The 20,350-nt window shown below is 49.3% G+C and overlaps 1 protein-coding gene across 1 annotated transcript in view; it reads right to left on the reverse strand.

The window, feature by feature from the left end:
* Nucleotides 1–219: 219 nt before the first annotated feature.
* Nucleotides 220–20,350, reverse strand: part of MTHFS (methenyltetrahydrofolate synthetase) — a 45,487-nt gene continuing 25,356 nt past the window's right edge. Inside the window, exon 3 of the mRNA XM_058156491.1 lies at nt 220–1,455. Within this exon, the coding sequence (XP_058012474.1) occupies nt 1,289–1,455 (167 nt within the window). The 3' untranslated portion in view covers nt 220–1,288. The remainder of the gene's footprint in view (nt 1,456–20,350) is intronic.

The following is a 20,350-nucleotide window of genomic DNA, read 5'->3' on the forward strand; positions in this document are numbered from 1 at the left end:
GAGGAGGCTGTTTTTGCCCTCCCAGAGGCTCAAGGAAAGCCTCTGGAATCTGGGGAGGGTGAAAATGCTACACACACACACCCCGTCATGCAGGAGGCCAAGTAGGCCACACACACCATGGCCACGCACACCCAGCAACCAGGCAGAGAACCAGCTACTAAAATTTATGAATCCCACCCCTGCTTGAAGTCCACCTTTTTTTTTTTTGAAATTTTTTTTAATTTATTTTTAACAAAAAGAAAACTCATCAAATCAATTACAACGTGCTGCATGGGTGTTTACATATCTTCTTGTGCAATCACAAAATAAACATCTCTTTCGTACATATATCTTATATTATCTTTTCTAACATATCTTTCCTTCTAACCAATGATAAAATAAATCCCATATTTTATAATATTGCTTATCTTCTTGCTCTCTGATTTCAAATGCTAATTTTCTCATCTCTGCACATTCCATCATTTTTCTAATTATTTCATCTTGCGAAGGTAACTTCTCATTTTTCCAATTTTTAGCAAACATAATCCTAGCTGCTGTAATAATATTCACAATCAAATATTTTACATCTCTAGTATATATCTCTGGTATAATTCCCAACAGAAAGACTTCTGGCTTAAAATCAATATGCTTTTTCATCATTTTCTCCAACCACGCGTGTATTTTAGTCCAGTATCTTTTCGCTTCAACACATGTCCACCACATGTAGTAGTATGATCCAGGAGCCTGACGACACTTCCAACATTTTTCAGATTTGTCCTTGAACATTCTGGCAATTCTTGACGGGGGTAAATGCCACCTGTAAAACATCTTGTACAAATTCTCTTTATATGCTGTAGACATTGTCATTTTATAATTATACATCCATAATTTCTGCCAAGCCTCTAAATCTACCCCATGACCAAAATTCTTCCCCCAAGCAATCATTGTCTCTTTTACTTGTTCTTCCTCCAATTTCGAAGTCCAATTGTTTTAAAGTTGCCAAGATTGAGAAACATTGGTATGGAGTGAGTCTGCCTATCTGTCTGTCTGTCACAGAAAAAAAAACCATGGAGTAATTCTAATTGCAAAATTGGAACGCTCCAACCTTATTCATTGCCACCTGACTTGTTCTCTTCATCAACTTGAAAGCTGCCTTTGTACCTAACCAACCAACCCACCCCCCACAAAAAAATAATAATTAAGCTTAAGAAAAAGATCTGATATCCATTTCCTCCCTCCAGCCTTGGAAAGGAGAAACCAATGTCTCTTCTGCCGTTGAGATGCCATCCCTGGAGCATAGGATCCTTCTTTAATCTTTATGACAGGTTCTATTGATTCTGGAGATTTTTTTGATTTTATTCAAAGATCTCTTTTTTGCACTGCTGGAAAGCTGAAATAAAAATGAATGAATGAAAACTTGCTTCCCGTTAATGTGCTGGAACGCTCTTTTCAATCCGAGCGGGAGGGCATTTCTTTCTGAGAAAAATCAAAGGAAAAAGGACTTACTTGGAAGCCGCATAACTGAATGGCGCACCTAATAAAAATATTATGAACACCGTAAAGAATGTTTCAACAAAAGAGAGAAAACTGTTGGCTGAACAGGGGCGGGGGGGGGATGAAATGGGCAAGGGATTCTCAAGGTCTGCTTTCAGGTGTGTTCGTTTTTCTTGTCCCTGCCTGGAATGCTGTTTATTCTAGAGGTCCTTCGGAGGTAGCATCTGCAAGTGCATAAACAAAACCAAAATCATACCAATAGGGGCTTGATGGTTCAGTTCAGTTGATGTTTGTAACTCAGTTATGTTGTTGTTGTTGTTTTTTTTGGATGTACACAAGTTCCGAATTATTAAAGTATCTGAATGCTTATATCCTCAGCCCAGTGGTGAAATCTAAATTTCTTTCCTATCGGTTCTGTGGGCGTGGCTTGGTGGGCGTGGCTTAGTGGGGTGGTCATGTGACTGGGTGGGCCTGGCTATGTGACTGGTGGATCAAAAGACAGAAGCTCACTAACAATGTCCTGCTGGAGCAGGGTTGGACTAGATGACCTCCAGATCCCTCCCAGACCTTGATTATCCTCTGAAGCTGCATCTAGTGCCAGGTTTGTAGTCCTTCCTTCCTCTCCTTTTTCCTCCCTCCCTTTCTTTCTTTCTTTCTTTCTTTCTTTCTTTCTTTCTTTCTTTCTTTCTTTCTTTCTTTCTTTCTTCCTGCCTGCCTGCCTTCCTTTCTTCCTTCCTCTCTCTGTCTCTCTGAAGAGGTTGTTTAAAAAATGCTTTTAAAAGTAAAAAAAAAGGCTCTGACGATCGCGTGGCTCAACTGGGCATTGGGGGCGGGCAGGGATTTTTGCTATCGGTTCTCTGAACCACCCGCCACCATTGCTACCGGATCAGCTGATCCGGTCTGAACTAGGAGCATTTCACCCCTGCCCAAGCCCCAAAGAACAATCGGATAGGTTGCATAAATGAAATGTTTTGCTACCTCTTCTTCCCTTCGACTCAAATTTCATTTATCAGGCTGATGTCTAGGCTGCAGCTCTTCCTCCAGTCCCCCAAGGTCGTTCCTTGTCAGACTCCAAAGCAAGAATGACATGCGGCGATTCTCCCAAGCTGAGATCCTTATTGTTTTCACACCTGTAGACAGAATCTTCCCAGACTGAAGGCTCAACCATCTAAATCTACAATAGGCTGACCGACTCAAGGTTGACTCAGCCTTCCATCCTTCTGAGGTCGGTAAATTGAGGATCCAGATTGTTGGGGGCCATAGGCTTACTCTGTAAACTGCTCAGAGAGGGCTGTAAAGCACTGTGAAGTGGTATATATACTATAAGTACTATTGCTATGTAAAGCACTATGATATATATAAGGCTAAGTGCTATTGCTATTGCAAGCTAACTCTGCCTACCGCCAGCAGTTCGATCCTGACCGGCTCAAGGTTGACTCAGCCTTCCCCAGGAGTGGGGAGGGAATGGGGATTTTGCAGTATCTTTGAAAATGGGGATTTTGCAGAATCCTTCCCCTGCCATGCCCACCAAGCCACACCCACCAAGCCACACCACGCCCACCAAGCCACGCCCTCAACCTGGCCCATTTCCCAGGTTTCAATCATTATTCATTCCACTAGAGAGAAATTCCCCGAGGATGGGCTCCAGCACAAGTCCGAAGACTAAACCTTTGGTCTCGGTGACTGACCCAGATTCAATCTTACAACATTATCCCAGGACACATATATTCGCCTCCAGTCAAACCTCTATGCTCCACATTGTCCTAAGGCTTTAAATCTTCACTGCCGCTTTTCGAAAACAGAGCCCCTTCGTTCTGCACTACTTTTAGAGTATTTTGCCTGGAATGACACAGATTCGAGATGAAAGCAATAAAACCCATTGGGGGTATATATTGTACCTGAAGGAAGACTGTGCGTGCGGATTTTGACAAGCCGCTTATTTGCTTAACGCAATAGCTAAATGATTCTCAGGGTCTTTACTTTCGTACGAGGCTTTTAAATCTAAGAGGGTGGATATTTAATTATGCCTCTTGCAAAAAAGCCCAAAATGTGCAAAGAGGGGGGGAGGAGGAGTGACTTATTTCTATGTGCCTTGATTGAGCAATGGGTGCAGCAAACCCAGAGGCTCAAAGTTCATTACAGAAATGGAAAATGTAATCTCTGGTTTTCTTTTTAACACGGTCCAGTGGGAAATGTACAAAAGAACTACTTGTCTGAGAACTCATTGATTTTCTCCCATATTATCACAAAAGGAGTGTTTGGGTTTTCCTCTTGGGAGGGTGGGAGGGAACGGGGAAGGAAATCTTAGTGGAGGAAAAACTAATCCATGAAGTCACCAAGAATGTAATTCATAGGTTTGAGTTCAGTTTTCAAATGATAAATAAGTTACACGTTGTGACCAAGGCCCAAGAAGTGATTACTAAACACAATTCAGTCCTCAACAAACTTATTTTATTAAAATTAATTCATTCTCAGCTTCGTCCAAAACAAAATTCTTAATAACCAGTCCATCGGCCTTATCACCAAACTTTGATGTCTTTGGCAACCTGCCAAAGGTTTTTCTTGGCAAAAGTTCAAGAGACACTGACAAGAAGCACGGAAATCAACGTTGCTTTCCTACAAAGAACCCAACGGCTCGTTGCTGCTCTTTTAAACCTTATGGGAGGGGCCAATCATCTTCTGGCCTTACTCCTGAGTTGTCCTTTTTGCTTCAGCTGCTCTTGCCTTCTGACAGCTCTTCACATGCGTGCACTAGGAACAGGCTCCTCCTGTTTGTCTGCCTCTCTGCTGTCCGCCTCTGGAGGCTCTGGAGTCCGTGCAGCGCTCCCAGATGGCCCTGGCTCCATCTCTGCCTTCGATGCAGAGCCCTTGTCTGGGCCTTCCGCTGACTCCAAGACTGGCCCATTATCCCCTCCAGCCTCCTCACTGTCCGACTCCACTGCCAGGTCTGCAGGCTGCTGGCAGACCACAACATTACAATGGCACCGGAAGGCCAGACACGAAGGAATGGATGGAAACTAATCAAGGAGAGAAGCAACCTAGAACTAAGCAGAAATTTCCTAACAGTGAGAACAATGAATCAGTGGAGCAGCTTGCCTCCAGAAGTTGTGGGCGCTCCATCACTGGAGGCTTTTAAGAAGAGACTGGACAGCCGCTTGTCTGGAATGGTACAGGGTCTCCTGCTTGAGCAGGGTGTTGGATTAGAAGATCTCCAAAGTCCCTTTCAACTGTATTATTTTGTTATTCTGACCCACTTCGTATTAACTGTGGCTCTCTTTTGCTTGTAGGGTAGAGTAATTATTAAAGATCCTAAGTATTTTTATTTATTTATTTATTTAGTTAGTTAGTTAGTTAGTCAAATACATATTAAATAATATATATAAGCATGAATTGAATACATAAAATGAATACAACTAAAGGGAACATTAAGATAGGGACAGTAGGCATGCTGGTGCTCTTATGCACGGCCCTTACAGACCTCTTAGGAATGGGGTGAGGTCAACAGTTCATGGCTTCCATGACGGCCTTGGACCTGACTCAAGTAGTTGATGGCCCTACTCACATTGGGGGTGGCACTCTGGATTTGATTTTTCTCTCTAGTCAGTGGTTGAGAGATCTGGACTTAAAGGAAATAGTCATTGAACCTTTGTCATGGTCAGATCACTCTCTTCTTCGCCTGGACTTTCTGACCGCCATTCACCACCGCAGGGAGGCGGAGCCGATACGTTGGTTCCGCCCCAGGTGCCTGATGGACCCGGATGGGTTCCGGACGGAGCTTGGGCCATTTCCTGAGGGTCTGGCTCACGGCTCGGCTGAGGAACTTGTTGCGGCCTGGGAACGGGCCGCGGCGGGGGCCTTAGACCGTGTCGTGCCTTTGCGGCCTCTGACCCGGCGCAGGTCCCAACCGGCTCCTTGGTTCTCCGAGGAGCTGAGAGGGATGAAACGCCGGAGAAGACGCCTAGAGAGTTCCTGGAGGTCTAGCCGTTCGGAAGCTGATCGGACACTAGTGAAGTCCTATACTAGGACTTACCTAGTGGCATTGAGGGAAGCGAGGCGTAGCTACGCCTCCTCCCTCATTGCATCGGCAGATAACCGCCCAGCCGCCCTGTTTCGGGTGACTCGCTCCCTCCTACACCAGGGGGAGCGGGACGACCCGTTGCAGGGACGTGCTGAGGAGTTTAACGGTTATCTATACGATAAAATCGTTCAGCTTCGGGATGGTCTGGACCAAGATTGCGGTGATGCGGGTGAGATGCTCGAGGGCGGTCTTGGTGACATTGTTTGGGATGAGTTTGACCCTGTGGCTCCCGAGGACATGGACAGGTTGTTGGGTAGGTTGAATGCCACCACGTGTTTACTGGACCCGTGCCTCTCTTGGCTGGTGCTGGCCACTCGAGAGGTGACACGAGGCTGGCTCGAGGCGATTACGACCGCTTCTTTGGTGGAGGTGTCTTCCGCCTGCCTTGAAAGAGGCGGTGGTGAGGCCCTCCTTAAGAAGCCGTCCCTGGACCCAGCTGTTTTAGGTAATTATCGTCGGTCTCCAACCCGCCGGCGAAGGTTGTAGAGAGTATGGTGGCATATCAATTTCCTTGCACCTGGATGAAACTGTCTATCTAGACCCGTTCCAGTCCGGTTTCGGCCCGGCTACAGCACGGAGACGGCTTTGGTCGCGTTGGTGGATGATCTCTGGAGGGCCAGGGATAGGGGTTGCTCCTCTGCCCTGGTCCTATTAGACCTCTCAGCGGCTTTCGATACCATCGACCATGGTATCCTGCTGCGCCGGTTGGAGGGATTGGGAGTGGGAGGCACCGTTTATCGGTGGGTCTCCTCCTATCTCTCCGACCGGTCGCAGTCGGTGTTGGCGGGGGGGCAGGGGGCGGCCCCGAGGCGCCTCACTTGTGGGGTGCCGCAGGGGTCGATCCTCTCGCCTCCTGTTCAACATCTACATGAAGCCGCTGGGTGAGATCATCAGTGGTTTCGGTGTGAAGTACCAGCTGTATGCGGATGACACCCAGCTGTACTTTTCTACACCGGACCACCCCAACGAAGCTTTCGAAGTGCTGTCCCGGTGCCTGGAGGCCGTACGGGTCTGGATGGGGAGAAATAGGCTCAAGCTCAATCCTCCAAGACAGAGTGGCTGTGGATGCGGCATCCCGGTACAGTCAGCTAAATCCGCGGCTGACCATCGGTGGCGAGTCATTGGCCCCGATGGAAAGGGTCCGCAACAGGCGTCCTCCTGGATGAGCGGCTGTCTCTAGAAGATCATTTGACGGCCGTCTCCAGGGGAGCGTTCTACCAGGTTCGCCTGGTACGCCAGTTGCGCCTTTCTGGACCGGGATGCCTATGCACGGTCACTCACGCACTCGTGACGCCGCGCCTGGATTACTGCAATGCTCTCTACATGGGGCTCCCTTGAAGGGCATCCGGAGGCTGCAGTTAGTCAGAATGCGGCTGCGCGGGTGATAGATGGAGCCCCCCGTGGCTCCCGTATAACACCCATCCTGCGCAGGCTGCACTGGCTACCTGTGGCTTTCCGGGTGCGCTTCAAGGTGCTGGTGACCACCTTTAAAGCGCTCCATGGCATTGGGCCGGGTTACCTACGGGACCGCCTACTGCTACCGAATATCTCTCACCGACCCGTGCGCTCTCACAGAGAGGGTCTCCTCAGGGTGCCGTCAGCGCGGCAATGTCGCCTGGCGACGCCCAGGGGAAGGGCCTTCTCTGTGGGGGCCCCCACCCTCTGGAATGAACTACCCCCCGGTCTTCGTCAGCTTTCGGACCTCCGGACCTTCCGCCGCGGGCTTAAAACACATTTATTTAATTGTGCAGGGCTGAGCTAAATTTTAAATTTTAAATTACTGGTTTTAAATTGGCTTTTATTTTATATTTTTAATTTTAAATTAATAGGCGTTTAGAATAAGTTTTTTAACTGTTTTTATATTTCTTACATTGTATTTATGTGTTTTAAATGCCTGTACACCGCCCTGAGTCCTTCGGGAGATAGGGCGGTATATAAATTTGATAAATAAATAAATAAATAAAACAGTAGACAATCTTAGGCTAAAGTTTGGGGGTTTTGGGATGAGACCACAGAGTCTGGTAGTGCATTCCAGGCATTAACAACTCTCTTACTGAAGTCATATTTTCTGCAATCGAGATTGGAGCGGTTCACTTTAAGTTTGAATCTATTGTGTGCTCGTGTGTTGTTGTGGTTGAAGCTGAAGTAGTCATTGACAGGAAGGATATTGTAGCTGATGATTTTATGAGCTATGCTCAGGTCACACCGAAGGTGGCGTAGTTCTAAATTTTCTAAACCCAGAATTTCACGTCTGGTGGCATAAGGTATTTTGTAATTAATCAATGTCTTTGGGTTGTAGGGGTTCTTATTTATTTATTTTTTCTATTGGAAAGCTCCTGCTGAGGAGTGAGTTGTAAATCTGCCTTTACTTTCAAGTGGAAAAATTACCTGGAAACCCTACATTTGTTTTTGCACTACTGGTCAAAAGGGCCCAGCAGAGATTATACTACTTGAGACTTCTCAGGAAACAACAACTGAATGAAAAACTGCTGGTGACCTTTTACCACTGCACCATAGAGAGTATTTTAACTTACTGCACCTGTGTTGTTGTTGTTGTTGTTAGTTGCGAAGTCGTGTCCGACCCATCGCGACCCCATGGACAACATTCCTCCAGGCCTTCCTGTCCTCTACCATCCTCTGGAGTCCATTTAAGCTCACGCCGACTGCTTCAGTGACTCCATCCAGCCACCTCGTTCTCTGTCGTCCCCTTCTTCTTTTGCCCTCAATCTTTCCAGCATTAAGCTCTTCTCCAGTGAGTCCTTCCTTCTCATTAGGTGGCCAAAGTATTTGAGTTTCATCTTCAGGATCTGGCCTTCTAAAGAGCAGTCAGGGTTGATCTCCTCTAGAACTGACCGGTTTGATCGCCTTGCAGTCCAAGGGATTCACAGGAGTCTTCTCCAGCACCAGAGTTCAAAGGCCTCAGTTCTTTGGCGCTCAGCCTTTCTTATGGTCCAACTTTCACAGCCATACATTGCAACTGGGAAAACCATCGCCTTGACGATACGCACTTTGGTTGGCAGGGTGATGCACCTGTGTATGGTTTGCCAATTGCATAGTGGCAGATAAGACAGCACTCCAGAGGGTCAACGTCATTGCCCAGAGGATCATGGGTTGCCCTCTCCCCTCTTTGGAAGAGATTTATAGCTCTGGCTGCCTTCAAAACATTCTTGAAGATCCATCTCATCCTGCGCACCCTTTTTTCTTTTTTAACTATTACCATCTGGCAGGCGGTACAGGACAATAAAAACAAGGACAAATGGGCTGGGGGAAAAAAAACAGCTTCTATCCCAGAATAGTAACTATATTGAATTCTACTGTATAGTGCAATATTAATGCAGTATCTGTTGTGTCTTGCCCGCCCTCAGAGCAGCCGGGGCCTTCTTACCTGCTCCCGCACACTGAGGAATGTATGCCTCCCGGTCCCAGTCCTGGCTCCATGCCCACACAAACTGCAGAAGGAGAATCTCCCTGCCCCAGCCCTGACTCCATGCCCAGGCAAACGGAGCAGCTAGACCCCTCCCCCTCCTCCACAGCAGGTGAGCCTGAGGAGGGTTTATTACCAACAGCTGATTGGTGTGACCCTCGCATCAGAAGATTGGAGAGGCGGAGGCTACAGAGGGAAGGGAGGGGCAGGCCTTAATGAGTGCTGAGTCATGGTGCCACACCCCATGGCCTATATAAAGGAGCTACTTTCTGGCAGTCTCTGAGTCAGGCAAAAAGTCAAACTTATCTTGCTGAAGTCACTTACTGGTCTCCTGCCTGCTCTGAGGACTTTGCTAGGACTTTGGGCAGAGCTGCAGAGGCACGCCTGATTCGGATTTCCCGGACCCAGCCGTCAGCGGAGGAGTGGGACATGACATCTTGCCTGACTCCTCACACATCTACAAGATGGATCAGCAACAGCTGGCGCTGATTGTGCAGCAGCTACAAACAGACAACCAGCAACTGCAACAGCAAGTCGCCCAGCTGACTGCTCAACTGGCTGCTGGGAATGCCCCAGCAGTCCAACCTCCTCCTCCTCCTCCTCCTCAGCGCCACAGCCCGGTACCGGTGCCGGAGAAGTTCTCAGGACGGATGGAGATGTTCCCGGCCTTCATGGCCCAGTGCCAGACCTACATGGCAATGCGGCCGGGGGACTTTCCAGATGACCGGGCCAGGGTGGCCTTCGTGATGAACCTGTTGTCTGGCCAGGCTGCGAGTGGGCCACGCCTTGGTGCTCAGGGACAGCCCCTTGCTGGCGGACTACCAGGGGTTCTGGGGCACCACGCCTGATGTATGAAGACCCTGTGCGGGCCCAGACGGCTGCCTGGCGCCTCGGAGAGATCCAACAAGGGCCCCGCCCGGGAGTACATCGCGAATTCGGTTGCTGTGCCATGATTCGGACTGGAACGACACGGCACTAGCGGACGCGTTCAAGAGGGGCCTTCGGAAGAGCTGCAGGACGAGCTGGCTCGGGTGGGCGCCGGACCCTCGTTGACCTGGTGCCCTCTGCCTGCGCCTCGACACCCGTCTCCAGCAACGCCCGTCCTGTCGCCGCCCGCAACCGTCAAAGACCGTCGCCCTGACCCGTGCCGACCCCGTCCCGGGCCACCCCGCGCTTCGTGGCTGCCGCCGAGGAGCCCATGGAGTTAGGAGCGGCCAGGCCTCGCCTGACGGCCCAGGAGCGGAGCCGGAGGCGCCAAGGGGGGCTGTGCTTGTACTGTGGGGAGCCCGGCCATTTCGCCGCCGCATGCCCCAGGAAGCGCGGGGGAACACGTACGCCCGTCCCCGAATCCCGGCCTGGCCAGTCGGGAAACGGGGCAGGCCCGGCCCAGGGGAAACCCTAGGCCGGGCACGGACCAAGCCCCCGCCAGACATGGCCGACGTGGACCCTGGGCCCCCTCGGCACCTGATTTTGGACACCCGGGTGTGGGTGGGTGACCGGCCGGAAGGGATCCCGGCACACGCGCTGGTGGATTCAGGGGCCACCACGAACTTTATGGACCGGGCCTTCGTGGACCATTTTGGTGTCCCCTTGGTTCCGGTAGACCCTCCGATGAGCGTCGAGACCATCGACGGGAGGGAGCTGGTGGCCGGACCCATTAACTTCGCCACGCAGCCCTTGCGCCTCGCCATCGGGGACCACGAGGAGGCGATTCGCTTCTACGTGACGGCGGACCTCCACTTCCCAGTGATCCTCGGACTGGCCTGGCTGCGGACGCACGACCCTCAGGTGGCCTGGTCGCGGAACGCCATCTCGTTTCCCAGCCTGCAGTGTGTCGACCACATCCGCCACACCTCGCGGCCAGGGCGTCTTCACCCGGCCGTCGCCGTGCCCCCTGAGCTGCAGGACTTCGCTGACGTCTTCAGCGAAAAGGAGGCGGACCGCTTACCCCCGCACCGGCCCTACGACTGCCCCGTGGACCTGCAACCCGGCGCCCCGCTGCCCACGGGGCGCCTGTATTCCATGTCCGAGCCCGAGTTGGCCGCCCTCAGGGACTTTCTGGACAAAAATCTGGCCCGAGGGTTCATCCGGCCTTCCAAGTCCCCTCTGTCGGCCCCGGTCCTCTTCGTGAAAAAGAAGACGGGGGATTTGCACCTGTGTTGCAACTACCGCCGGCTGAACGCCATCACGGTGCGGAACCGCTACCCCCGCCGCCCATCCCGGAGCTGATGGACCAGCTGCGGGAGGCCTCCATCTTTACCAAGCTCGACCTCCGGGGGGACGAGTGGAAGACGGCGTTCGGCACCCGGTACGGACACTACGAGTACACGGTCATGCCGTTCGGGCTGACCAACGCCCCCGCCGTCTTCCAACATTTTATGAACGATGTGTTCCGGGACATGTTGGATCGGTTCGTGGTGATCTACCTGGACGACATCCTGGTCTACTCCCGGTCCAGGGAAAGTCACCTCCAGCACCTCCGCCTGGTCCTGCAGCGCCTGCGGAGCACCAGCTCACGCCAAGCTGGAGAAGTGTTTTTCCTCCGGTCGCCCATTGAGTTCCTCGGCACATCCTCTCACCCGAGGGATCGCCATGGACCAGCGCAAGGTGGAGGCCCTGAGCAGCTGGGAAGCCCCGCCGGGTGAAGGATGTCCAGCGGCTGCTGGGCTTCGCCAATTACTATCGGACCATCACCCCGGGCCTCGCCACGCTGACGGCTCCGCCCACCCAGCTCCTTCAGAAGAAGGTCCCGTTCCGGTGGGGTCCCCCGCAGGAGGAAGCCTTCACGGCTCTCAGGAAGGCTTTCGTCACGGAGCCCATCCTGCGACATCCCGACCCGCACCGGCCTTTCGTGGTGGAGACGGACGCCTCCAACGTTGCCCTCGGAGCGGTGCTGCTACAGGCCCCGGCGGATGGCGGCACTCTTTTCCCTGCGCGTACTACCCACGGAAGCTCAACCCTTCCGAGCGCAACTATACCATCTGGGAAAAGGAGTTGCTGGCTATCAAGGCCGCGTTTGAGGCGTGGCGGCACCACCTGGAGGGGGCCCGGCATCAGGTGGAGGTCCGAACGGACCATCGGAACCTCGAACATCTCACCACGGCTCGGAAGTTGAACCAGCGGCAGATCCGTGGTCGCTGTTCTTGCCCGGTTCAACTTCCGCCACCTATATCCCCAGTGGCCACAACCGAGGGCGGACGCCTGTCCCGTAAGCCGGAGTACCTGAGCGCCCAAGACCCTCTCCCTCCAAGACAGAGTGGCTGTGGATGCGGCATCCCGGTACAGTCAGCTAAATCCGCGGCTGACCATCGGTGGCGAGTCATTGGCCCCGATGGAAAGGGTCCGCAACAGGCGTCCTCCTGGATGAGCGGCTGTCTCTAGAAGATCATTTGACGGCCGTCTCCAGGAGCGTTCTACCAGGTTCGCCTGGTACGCCAGTTGCGCCTTTCTGGACGGGATGCCCTATGCACGGTCACTCACGCACTCGTGACGTCGCGCCTGGATTACTGCAATGCTCTCTACATGGGGCTCCCCTTGAAGGGCATCCGGAGGCTGCAGTTAGTCAGAATGCGGCTGCGGGTGATAGATGGAGCCCCGTGGCTCCCGTATAACACCCATCCTGCGCAGGCTGCACTGGCTACCTGTGGCTTTCGGGTGCGCTTCAAGGTGCTGGTGACCACCTTTAAAGCGCTCCATGGCATTGGGCGGGTTACCTACGGGACCGCCTACTGCTGAATATCTCTCACCGACCCGTGCGCTCTCACAGAGGGTCTCCTCAGGGTGCCGTCAGCGGCAATGTCGTCTGGCGGCGCCCAGGAAGGGCCTTCTCTGTGGGGCCCCCACCCTCTGGAATGAACTACCCCGGTCTTCGTCAGCTTCGGACCTCGGACCTTCCGCGCGGGCTTAAAACACATTTATTTAATTGTGCAGGGCTGAGCTAAATTTTAAATTTTAAATTACTGGTTTTAAATTGGCTTTTATTTTTATATTTTAATTTTAAATTAATAGGCGTTTAGAATAAGTTTTTAACTGTTTTATATTTCTTACATTGTATTTATGTGTTTTAAATGCCTGTACACGCCCTGAGTCCTTCGGAGATAGGGCGGTATATAAATTTGATAAATAAATAAATAAATAAAACAGTAGACAATCTTAGGCTAAAGTTTGGGGGTTTTGGGATGAGACCACAGAGTCTGGTAGTGCATTCCAGGCATTAACAACTCTCTTACTGAAGTCATATTTTCTGCAATCGAGATTGGAGCGGTTCACTTTAAGTTTGAATCTATTGTGTGCTCGTGTGTTGTTGTGGTTGAAGCTGAAGTAGTCATTGACAGGAAGGATATTGTAGCTGATGATTTTATGAGCTATGCTCAGGTCACACCGAAGGTGGCGTAGTTCTAAATTTTCTAAACCCAGAATTTCACGTCTGGTGGCATAAGGTATTTTGTAATTAATCAATGTCTTTGGGTTGTAGGGGTTCTTATTTATTTATTTTTTCTATTGGAAAGCTCCTGCTGAGGAGTGAGTTGTAAATCTGCCTTTACTTTCAAGTGGAAAAATTACCTGGAAACCCTACATTTGTTTTTGCACCACTGGTCAAAAGGGCCCAGCAGAGATTATACTACTTGAGACTTCTCAGGAAACAACAACTGAATGAAAAACTGCTGGTGACCTTTTACCACTGCACCATAGAGAGTATTTTAACTTACTGCACCTGTGTTGTTGTTGCTGTTGTTGTTGTTAGTTGCGAAGTCGTGTCCGACCCATCGCGACCCCATGGACAACATTCCTCCAGGCCTTCCTGTCCTCTACCATCCTCTGGAGTCCATTTAAACTCATGCCTACTGCTTCAGTGACTCAATCCAGCCACCTCCTTCGCTGCCATCCCCTTCTTCTTTTGCCCTTAATCTTCCCCAGCATTCGGCTCTTCTCCAGTGAGTCCTTCCTTCTCATTAGGTGGCCAAAGGATTTGAGTTTCATCTTTAGGATCTGGCCTTCTAAAGAGCAGTCAGGATTGATTTCCTCTAGAACTGACTTGTTTGTTCGCCTTGCAGTCCAAGGGACTCGCAGGAGTCTTCTCCAGCACCAGAGTTCAAAGGCCTCAATTCTTTGGCGCTCAGCCTTTCTTATGGTCCAACGTTCACAGCCATACATTGCAACTGGGAAAACCATCGCCTTGACTATACGCACTTTGGTTGGCAGGGTGATGCACCTGTGTATGGTTTGCCAATTGCATAGTGGCAGATAAGACAGCACTCCAGAGGGTCAACGTCATTGCCCAGAGGATCATGGGTTGCCCTCTCCCCTCTTTGGAAGAGATTTATAGCTCTGGCTGCCTTCAAAACATTCTTGAAGATCCATCTCATCCTGCGCACCCTTTTTTTTTTTTAACTATTACCATCTGGCAAGCGGTACAGGACAATAAAAACAAGGACAAATGGGCTGGGGGAAAAAAAACAGCTTCTATCCCAGAATAGTAACTATATTGAATTCTACTGTATAGTGCAATATTAATGCAGTATCAGGGGTTTTCAATTCAATTGTAGAGAATGTGAAAGATGTGTGTTTATGTTTTTATTTTTATAATTGTAATGTACACTGAAGAGGGCATTTAATTTCGTTGCAACAAGGTGCAGTGACAATCAGGTAAACTAAACTAAACTGCAATTTAATTTCAATTGCAACAATACACGAGCACACAATAGATTTAAGCTTAATGTTAACTGCTCCAATCTTGATTGCAGAAAATATGACTTCAGTAACAGAGTTGTTAATGCCTGGAATGCACTACCTGACTCTGTGGTCTCTTCCCAAAATCCCCAAAGCTTTGACCAAAGACTGTCTACTGTTGACCTCACCCCATTCCTAAGAGGTCCGTAAGGGGCGTGCATAAGAGCACAAGTGTGCCTATCGTTCCTGTCCTATTGTTTTCTTTCATTATATCCAGTTAATATAGTTATTACATACTTATGCTTATATATATGCTTATATATTGTATAGTTATTTCATGCTTATGCTTATATATACTGTGTGACAAAATAAATAAATAAATAAACTGAGCCTATTTCCCTGCCTCCTGGAACCCTTTCTCACCTCAATTGCTGGAAATCAGTGAAAGTTTCCTGTGTTAAAAGCAACCGCAGTGTAATCCTAAAAATAGACATAACAGATTTTTAAAAAAAGAAAGAAAAAGAAAACAGAAATTAACACTTTTCCCCTGCCCTGCGTCAGGCCAAATGGAAAAATGTAGCTCCTGCCAATGTGTGCATGATGATATAGCTCCTCCTACTTTATGACTTTGCCCCGCCTCCTTTCACCCACCCCGTGTCAAAGTGGTTTTTCCTCCCACCAAAATAATTCTGTTTTGTGAGATAGTGCAGCAATAATGTGATGTGCGTGTATTGTACGTACAACAGTAGCCTGGAGAGAACTTGAGATCTGACACTTCATCTGACCTGCGTAGAAAGCTTTCTGGGCTCTGCTGTTAATTAACGGATTGCCTTTCTAATTAATGAAAGAACGTATCTGGTCGAAGGAAAGCTACACTTCACTCTTGAGAAGTTTCTTCAAAGTCCTGTTAATTGTCATCCGTGTCCTTGGGGAACCTCAAATTTTAAGGCTGCTTTTAAATAAAGCCCCCACCCACCCTCTCTCTCCCTCTCCCTCTCCCTCCCTCCCTCTTTCTCTCCCTCCCTCCCTCCCTGTCTCTCTCTCCCCTCCCTCCCTCCCTTTCTCTCCCTTCCTCCATCTCTCTGTCTCCCACCCTCTCTCTCTCCCTCCCTCCCTTTCTCTCCCTCCCTCCGTCTCTCTGTCTCCCACCCTCTGTCTCGCTCTCCCTTTCCCTCCCTCCCTGTCTCCCTCTCTTCCTCCCTCTCTTTTTCTGTCTCCCTCCCTCCCTCCCTCTCCCTCTCCCCGTCTCCTTCTCCCTCTCTCTCTTCCCCCCCCAGAATGCAAATCGTATAAAGGAGATATGAGAAAGTAATGTGACAAGCTTTGTCTGGAATAGGTGGTGCATTCTAAAGACCTCCCTGTTAATCAGAGCAATTACTAGAGGCACTGGCAATAGGGAAGGTGGCTCTGGGCTGGCCCTCTGTGATGCATCTGTCAAAATTATTTAGCAGGTTCCACTTCATACAAAGTGACACCTTTCTTGGGAATTGAACAATAATGAGCCGTCAATTGGCAGCAGATTAACGTGCTCGACCGTAGGGGACAATAGCAGAAGCTGGCATTCCAAACTTGGAAAATGTTTCTATCTTTGTGCACTTAATGCTGGCGGAGAAATGTTTTTAAGTCCCAAATACTGGCAACCTTGGGCGGAGTATCGCTCTTGAATTCCCTTCCTTCCCAGCTTTGTCTCCTTTTTTCCTTCTTGGATAGTCTTCAGTGATGTCCCGGATCCTCCCCCATTAAGACATTGGCAGGAGTTTAAGGGCAGATTGTTCCCTGTAGCTTTCAGGAGATTTCATGTTTTGACTTCTGGCAGAATAACAGAATTGGAAGGGACCTTGGAGGTCTTCTAGTCCAAGCCTCTCCTCAAGCAGGAAACCCTGTATCATTTCAAGACAAATGGTTGTCCAATCTCTTCTTAAAAAATCCAGTGTTGGGCCACCTACAACTTCTGGAGTCAAGTCATCCCACTGATTAATTCTTTCAACTGTCAGGAAAATTCTCCTCAGTTCTAGGTTGGATCTCTTCTTGATTAATTTCCAACCACTGCTTCTTGTTCTGCCTTCAGGTGCTTTGGAGAATAGGTAGGCCCCCTTCTTCTTTGGGGCAGCCCTTTAGATATTGGAGCATTGCTATCATGTCAACCCTAGTCCTTCTTTTCATTAAACTAGACATACCCAATTTCTAGAAGAGGTTCAGAAAAACCTCCGTTCTAGAAGTCAGGACCAAAGAATGATCAACATACTTCTCGATTTATGAGACTCTCAGGACAATGGTTAGAAGACACAAAATTACTTGTTTGGCTCACTTGCCTCTCCCATTCCCTCTTATAAGTATACAAATAATTTCCTTCCTTCCTTCCCTCTCTCGCCCCTTCCTTCCTTCCTTCCCTAGAAGCATAATCATTCTTCCTTCCTTCCCTCTCTCCCTCCTTCCTTCCTTCCTTCCCTCCCTCCCTCCTTCTCTCCCTTCCTTCCTTCTCTCCCTCCTTTCTTCTCTCCCTCCTTCTCTCCCTTCCTTCCCTCTCTCCCTCCTTCCTTCCTTCCCTCTCTCCTTCCTTCCTTCCCTAGAAGCATAATCATCCTTCCTTCCCAGCCAAGCCTCTTTCTCCACCATTTTGCAATTAAACAGCAGGAAAAATGGAAAACCTGAAGATTGCTTCTTGTACTTTCTTGTTTTTCCCTATTGTCCGGTTGATTAACTGATAAGATAACTATCTGGGAGGAAGCAGATTAAAATGTATAAAACATGCTGAGCCTTCAACGGAATGTTTAGGTGCAGGATTTAATAGACTTACAAGGAATCTCATTCGGAAGGCAATGCATATTATTAAGTGGTAGGCAGAAAAGTGCCATGCATACCAGGTCCCCATTGAAGCTGATGAAAGAGAATTTGCTTTTGATTTATTTCTCCATAGAAGAACTTCAATGAAACTCTCATAAGCAGATGGATGTTATAGCACTCATTTAGGGATAAGGCAGCCTAGGAAAATGATTCTGTTGTGTCTGCGCCCCCCGAGCTGGGTCTCCTGCCAGAAAGTGACTTGGAAAGTGAGGGGGAAGGGCCATCAGGACTTACCTCGGGAGCACCGGCTTCCCTGGCTCAGCTCCAAGAGCCAGAGGCAGGCCAGATGGAGGAGATAACGAGGCCTCCATCCCCTGACTCTTTCCCCCCCAGGCCACGCCTCCAGACCCAACTGATGGCAATCAGGCCTGGCTGGACCCTACGTTTCGTAGGCAGGAGAGGAGGGAACAACAGAAGCAGGGGTGGGGCAGGCCTAGGAAGTGCTGAGTCATGGAGCCACACCCCACAGGATATAAAGGCAGCAAGAGCTGCTGTGCCTCTTCGTAGCAGGCAAATTAACTGCTTAACTAAGAGCTGAAGTACTGTTTGTTCCTGGGTGACTCATCGGCATCGAGGGAGATAACAGAGACACTTGGCAGACACTTGCTAGTGTGCTGCCAGAGCTGATAGTGCCAGCTAATTAAGCCATCACTCGGACGGAGGCGAGGGGGGACAGAACAGATTCTTTCTAGCAATCTAAAGCTGCCTGGCCTCTGGTGCTTCTATTAAATCCCAAAGGAAAGTGTCAAGATATGGTTTCCCGCCATGGGATTTCTTCAGTTGGAATGAATGAAAAGCCAAGGAGGCTTCGACTTGATGGCAAGAGACGTGGCAAGAAGTAACAGTCATGACAAAGGTAGTAGCTCTATCCGCCTTGTCCAATATTTAAGAAAGCTCAAAGACACCATCAAGAGATTTGTAGTGTTAGACTAGAAATATATACGTTATTATAGATAAATGGGTATGTGAATTGTAAAGATAGGTATTTGTATGTCTAGATATGTATAATTGTATAGAAATAAGATGGGAATTGGTGGCTCAGTGGCTAGGACGCTGAGCTTGTCAGTCAAAAGGTCAGCAGTTCAGCGGTTCGAATCCCTAGTGCCGCATAACAGGGTGAGCTCCAGTTACTTGTCCCAGCTTCTGCCAACCTAGCAGTTCAAAAGCATGTAAAAAATGCAAGTAGAAAAATAGGGACCACCTTTGGTGGGAAGGGAACAGCATTCCGTGCGCCTTTGGCGTTTAGTCATGCCAGCCACAGGACCACAGAGATGTCTTCGGACAGCGCTGGCTCTTTGGATTTGAAATGGAGATGAGCACCGCCTCCTAGAGTCGGGAACGACTAGCACGTATGTGCGAGAGGAACCTTTAACTTTACCTTTTATAGATATAAGGTATAAATAATAATAATAACTATTATTAATATTATTATTATTATTATTATTTTTAAATAACATACAAGGTTTAAGAAATATATTATTGTATTATCATTAGTTTATTATGTATTAATTTAAAGTATTGGAAGAAGCTTGGAACCAGTGATGTCATATCTATGTCCAATGTTTTTAATTTTCAATTATTAATAAAAAACTTTAAAAAAAAAAAAAGAGAGAGAGAGAGAGAGAGAGAGAGAGAGAATGGAGAAGACATTCTTAAGTCCCCGGAGAATTAAGTAGAAAAACAGACACTCCTGTTGCTGAAAAGGCACAATATTAGCATTCACCGGTTTGCTTCAATGTGTGGCAGCTCTGCTATATTTCGGGGACATATGGCTCATTGTGTCCTTGATGAACTGCCAAGATTTGTTTTATTCTGCAGCCAGCTTTGGGTTCGGGGCATTCCTCTGCTGTCTTCTACTCTTATCACCTGGGCAATACTAGGAAGATGGGTAAGAATCAGCTAGGAGTAGTGGCTGGATCCATGATCATCAAGGACCAGAGTACAGTTGGCTTTGGCTGTGTTTTCAAAAGAAGCGCTCCCATAAGCAAGTTACATTTCAGTTGAATTGAATCTTATGGTTTAGTCCAGGGATCAGCAACCCGGGCTCTGGAGCTGCATGTGGCTCTTTCATCCCTCTGCTGTGGCTCCCTGTTGCCGGTCGGCACCACAATTTTGAAAGGAGCTTCTGGTTGGCAGGGGGGTGGGTGGGAGGAAGCACTGTGCACCGGGAGGAGAGACTATGGCAAGGGACAGTGTCATGTCCCACTCCTCCGCTGACGGCCGGGTCAGGGAAATCCGAATCAGGCGTGCCTCTGCAGCTCTGCCAAAGTCCTAGCAAAGTTCTCAAGGCAGGCAGGAGACCAGAAAGTGACTTCAGCAAGATAAGGTAGACTTTGCCTGACTCAGAGAATGCCAGAAAGCAGATCCTTTATATAGGCCATGGGGTGTGGCTCCATGACTCAGCACTTATCCAGGCCTGCCCCTCCCTTTCTTCTGTTGCCGCCGCCTATCAATTCTCCTGAAGCGAGGGTCACTCCAGTCTGCAACTGTTGGTAATTGACCTTCCTCAGGCTCACATGCTGCGGGGGAGGGGGAGGGGTCTAGTTGCTCCGTTTGCCTGGGCATGGAGCCAGAGCTGGGGGCTGGAGGCACTTCTTCCTCCTCGGCCTGTCTGGGCATGGAGCCAGGGCTGGGGCCGGGAGGCATGCTAGGACATTCCTCAGCGTTCGGAAGCAGATAAGATGGGCCCGGCTGCGGGGAAAGCGGACGAGGCACAACAGACAGGTTTTCCAGTCAGCTCCACAATTGATAAGGTTTTCGGTTAGCACAGGTATAGGAAAAAGGATGCTGCGCTAGGAGGAGACTATGGTGGGGGAACCAGACGTCAGGTCGGTAGAGGAAAAAGGACGCCATGCTAGGAG

The sequence above is a fragment of the Ahaetulla prasina genome, chromosome 13 (genome assembly GCF_028640845.1).
Source record: "Ahaetulla prasina isolate Xishuangbanna chromosome 13, ASM2864084v1, whole genome shotgun sequence".
Taxonomy (NCBI): Eukaryota; Metazoa; Chordata; class Lepidosauria; order Squamata; family Colubridae; genus Ahaetulla; species Ahaetulla prasina.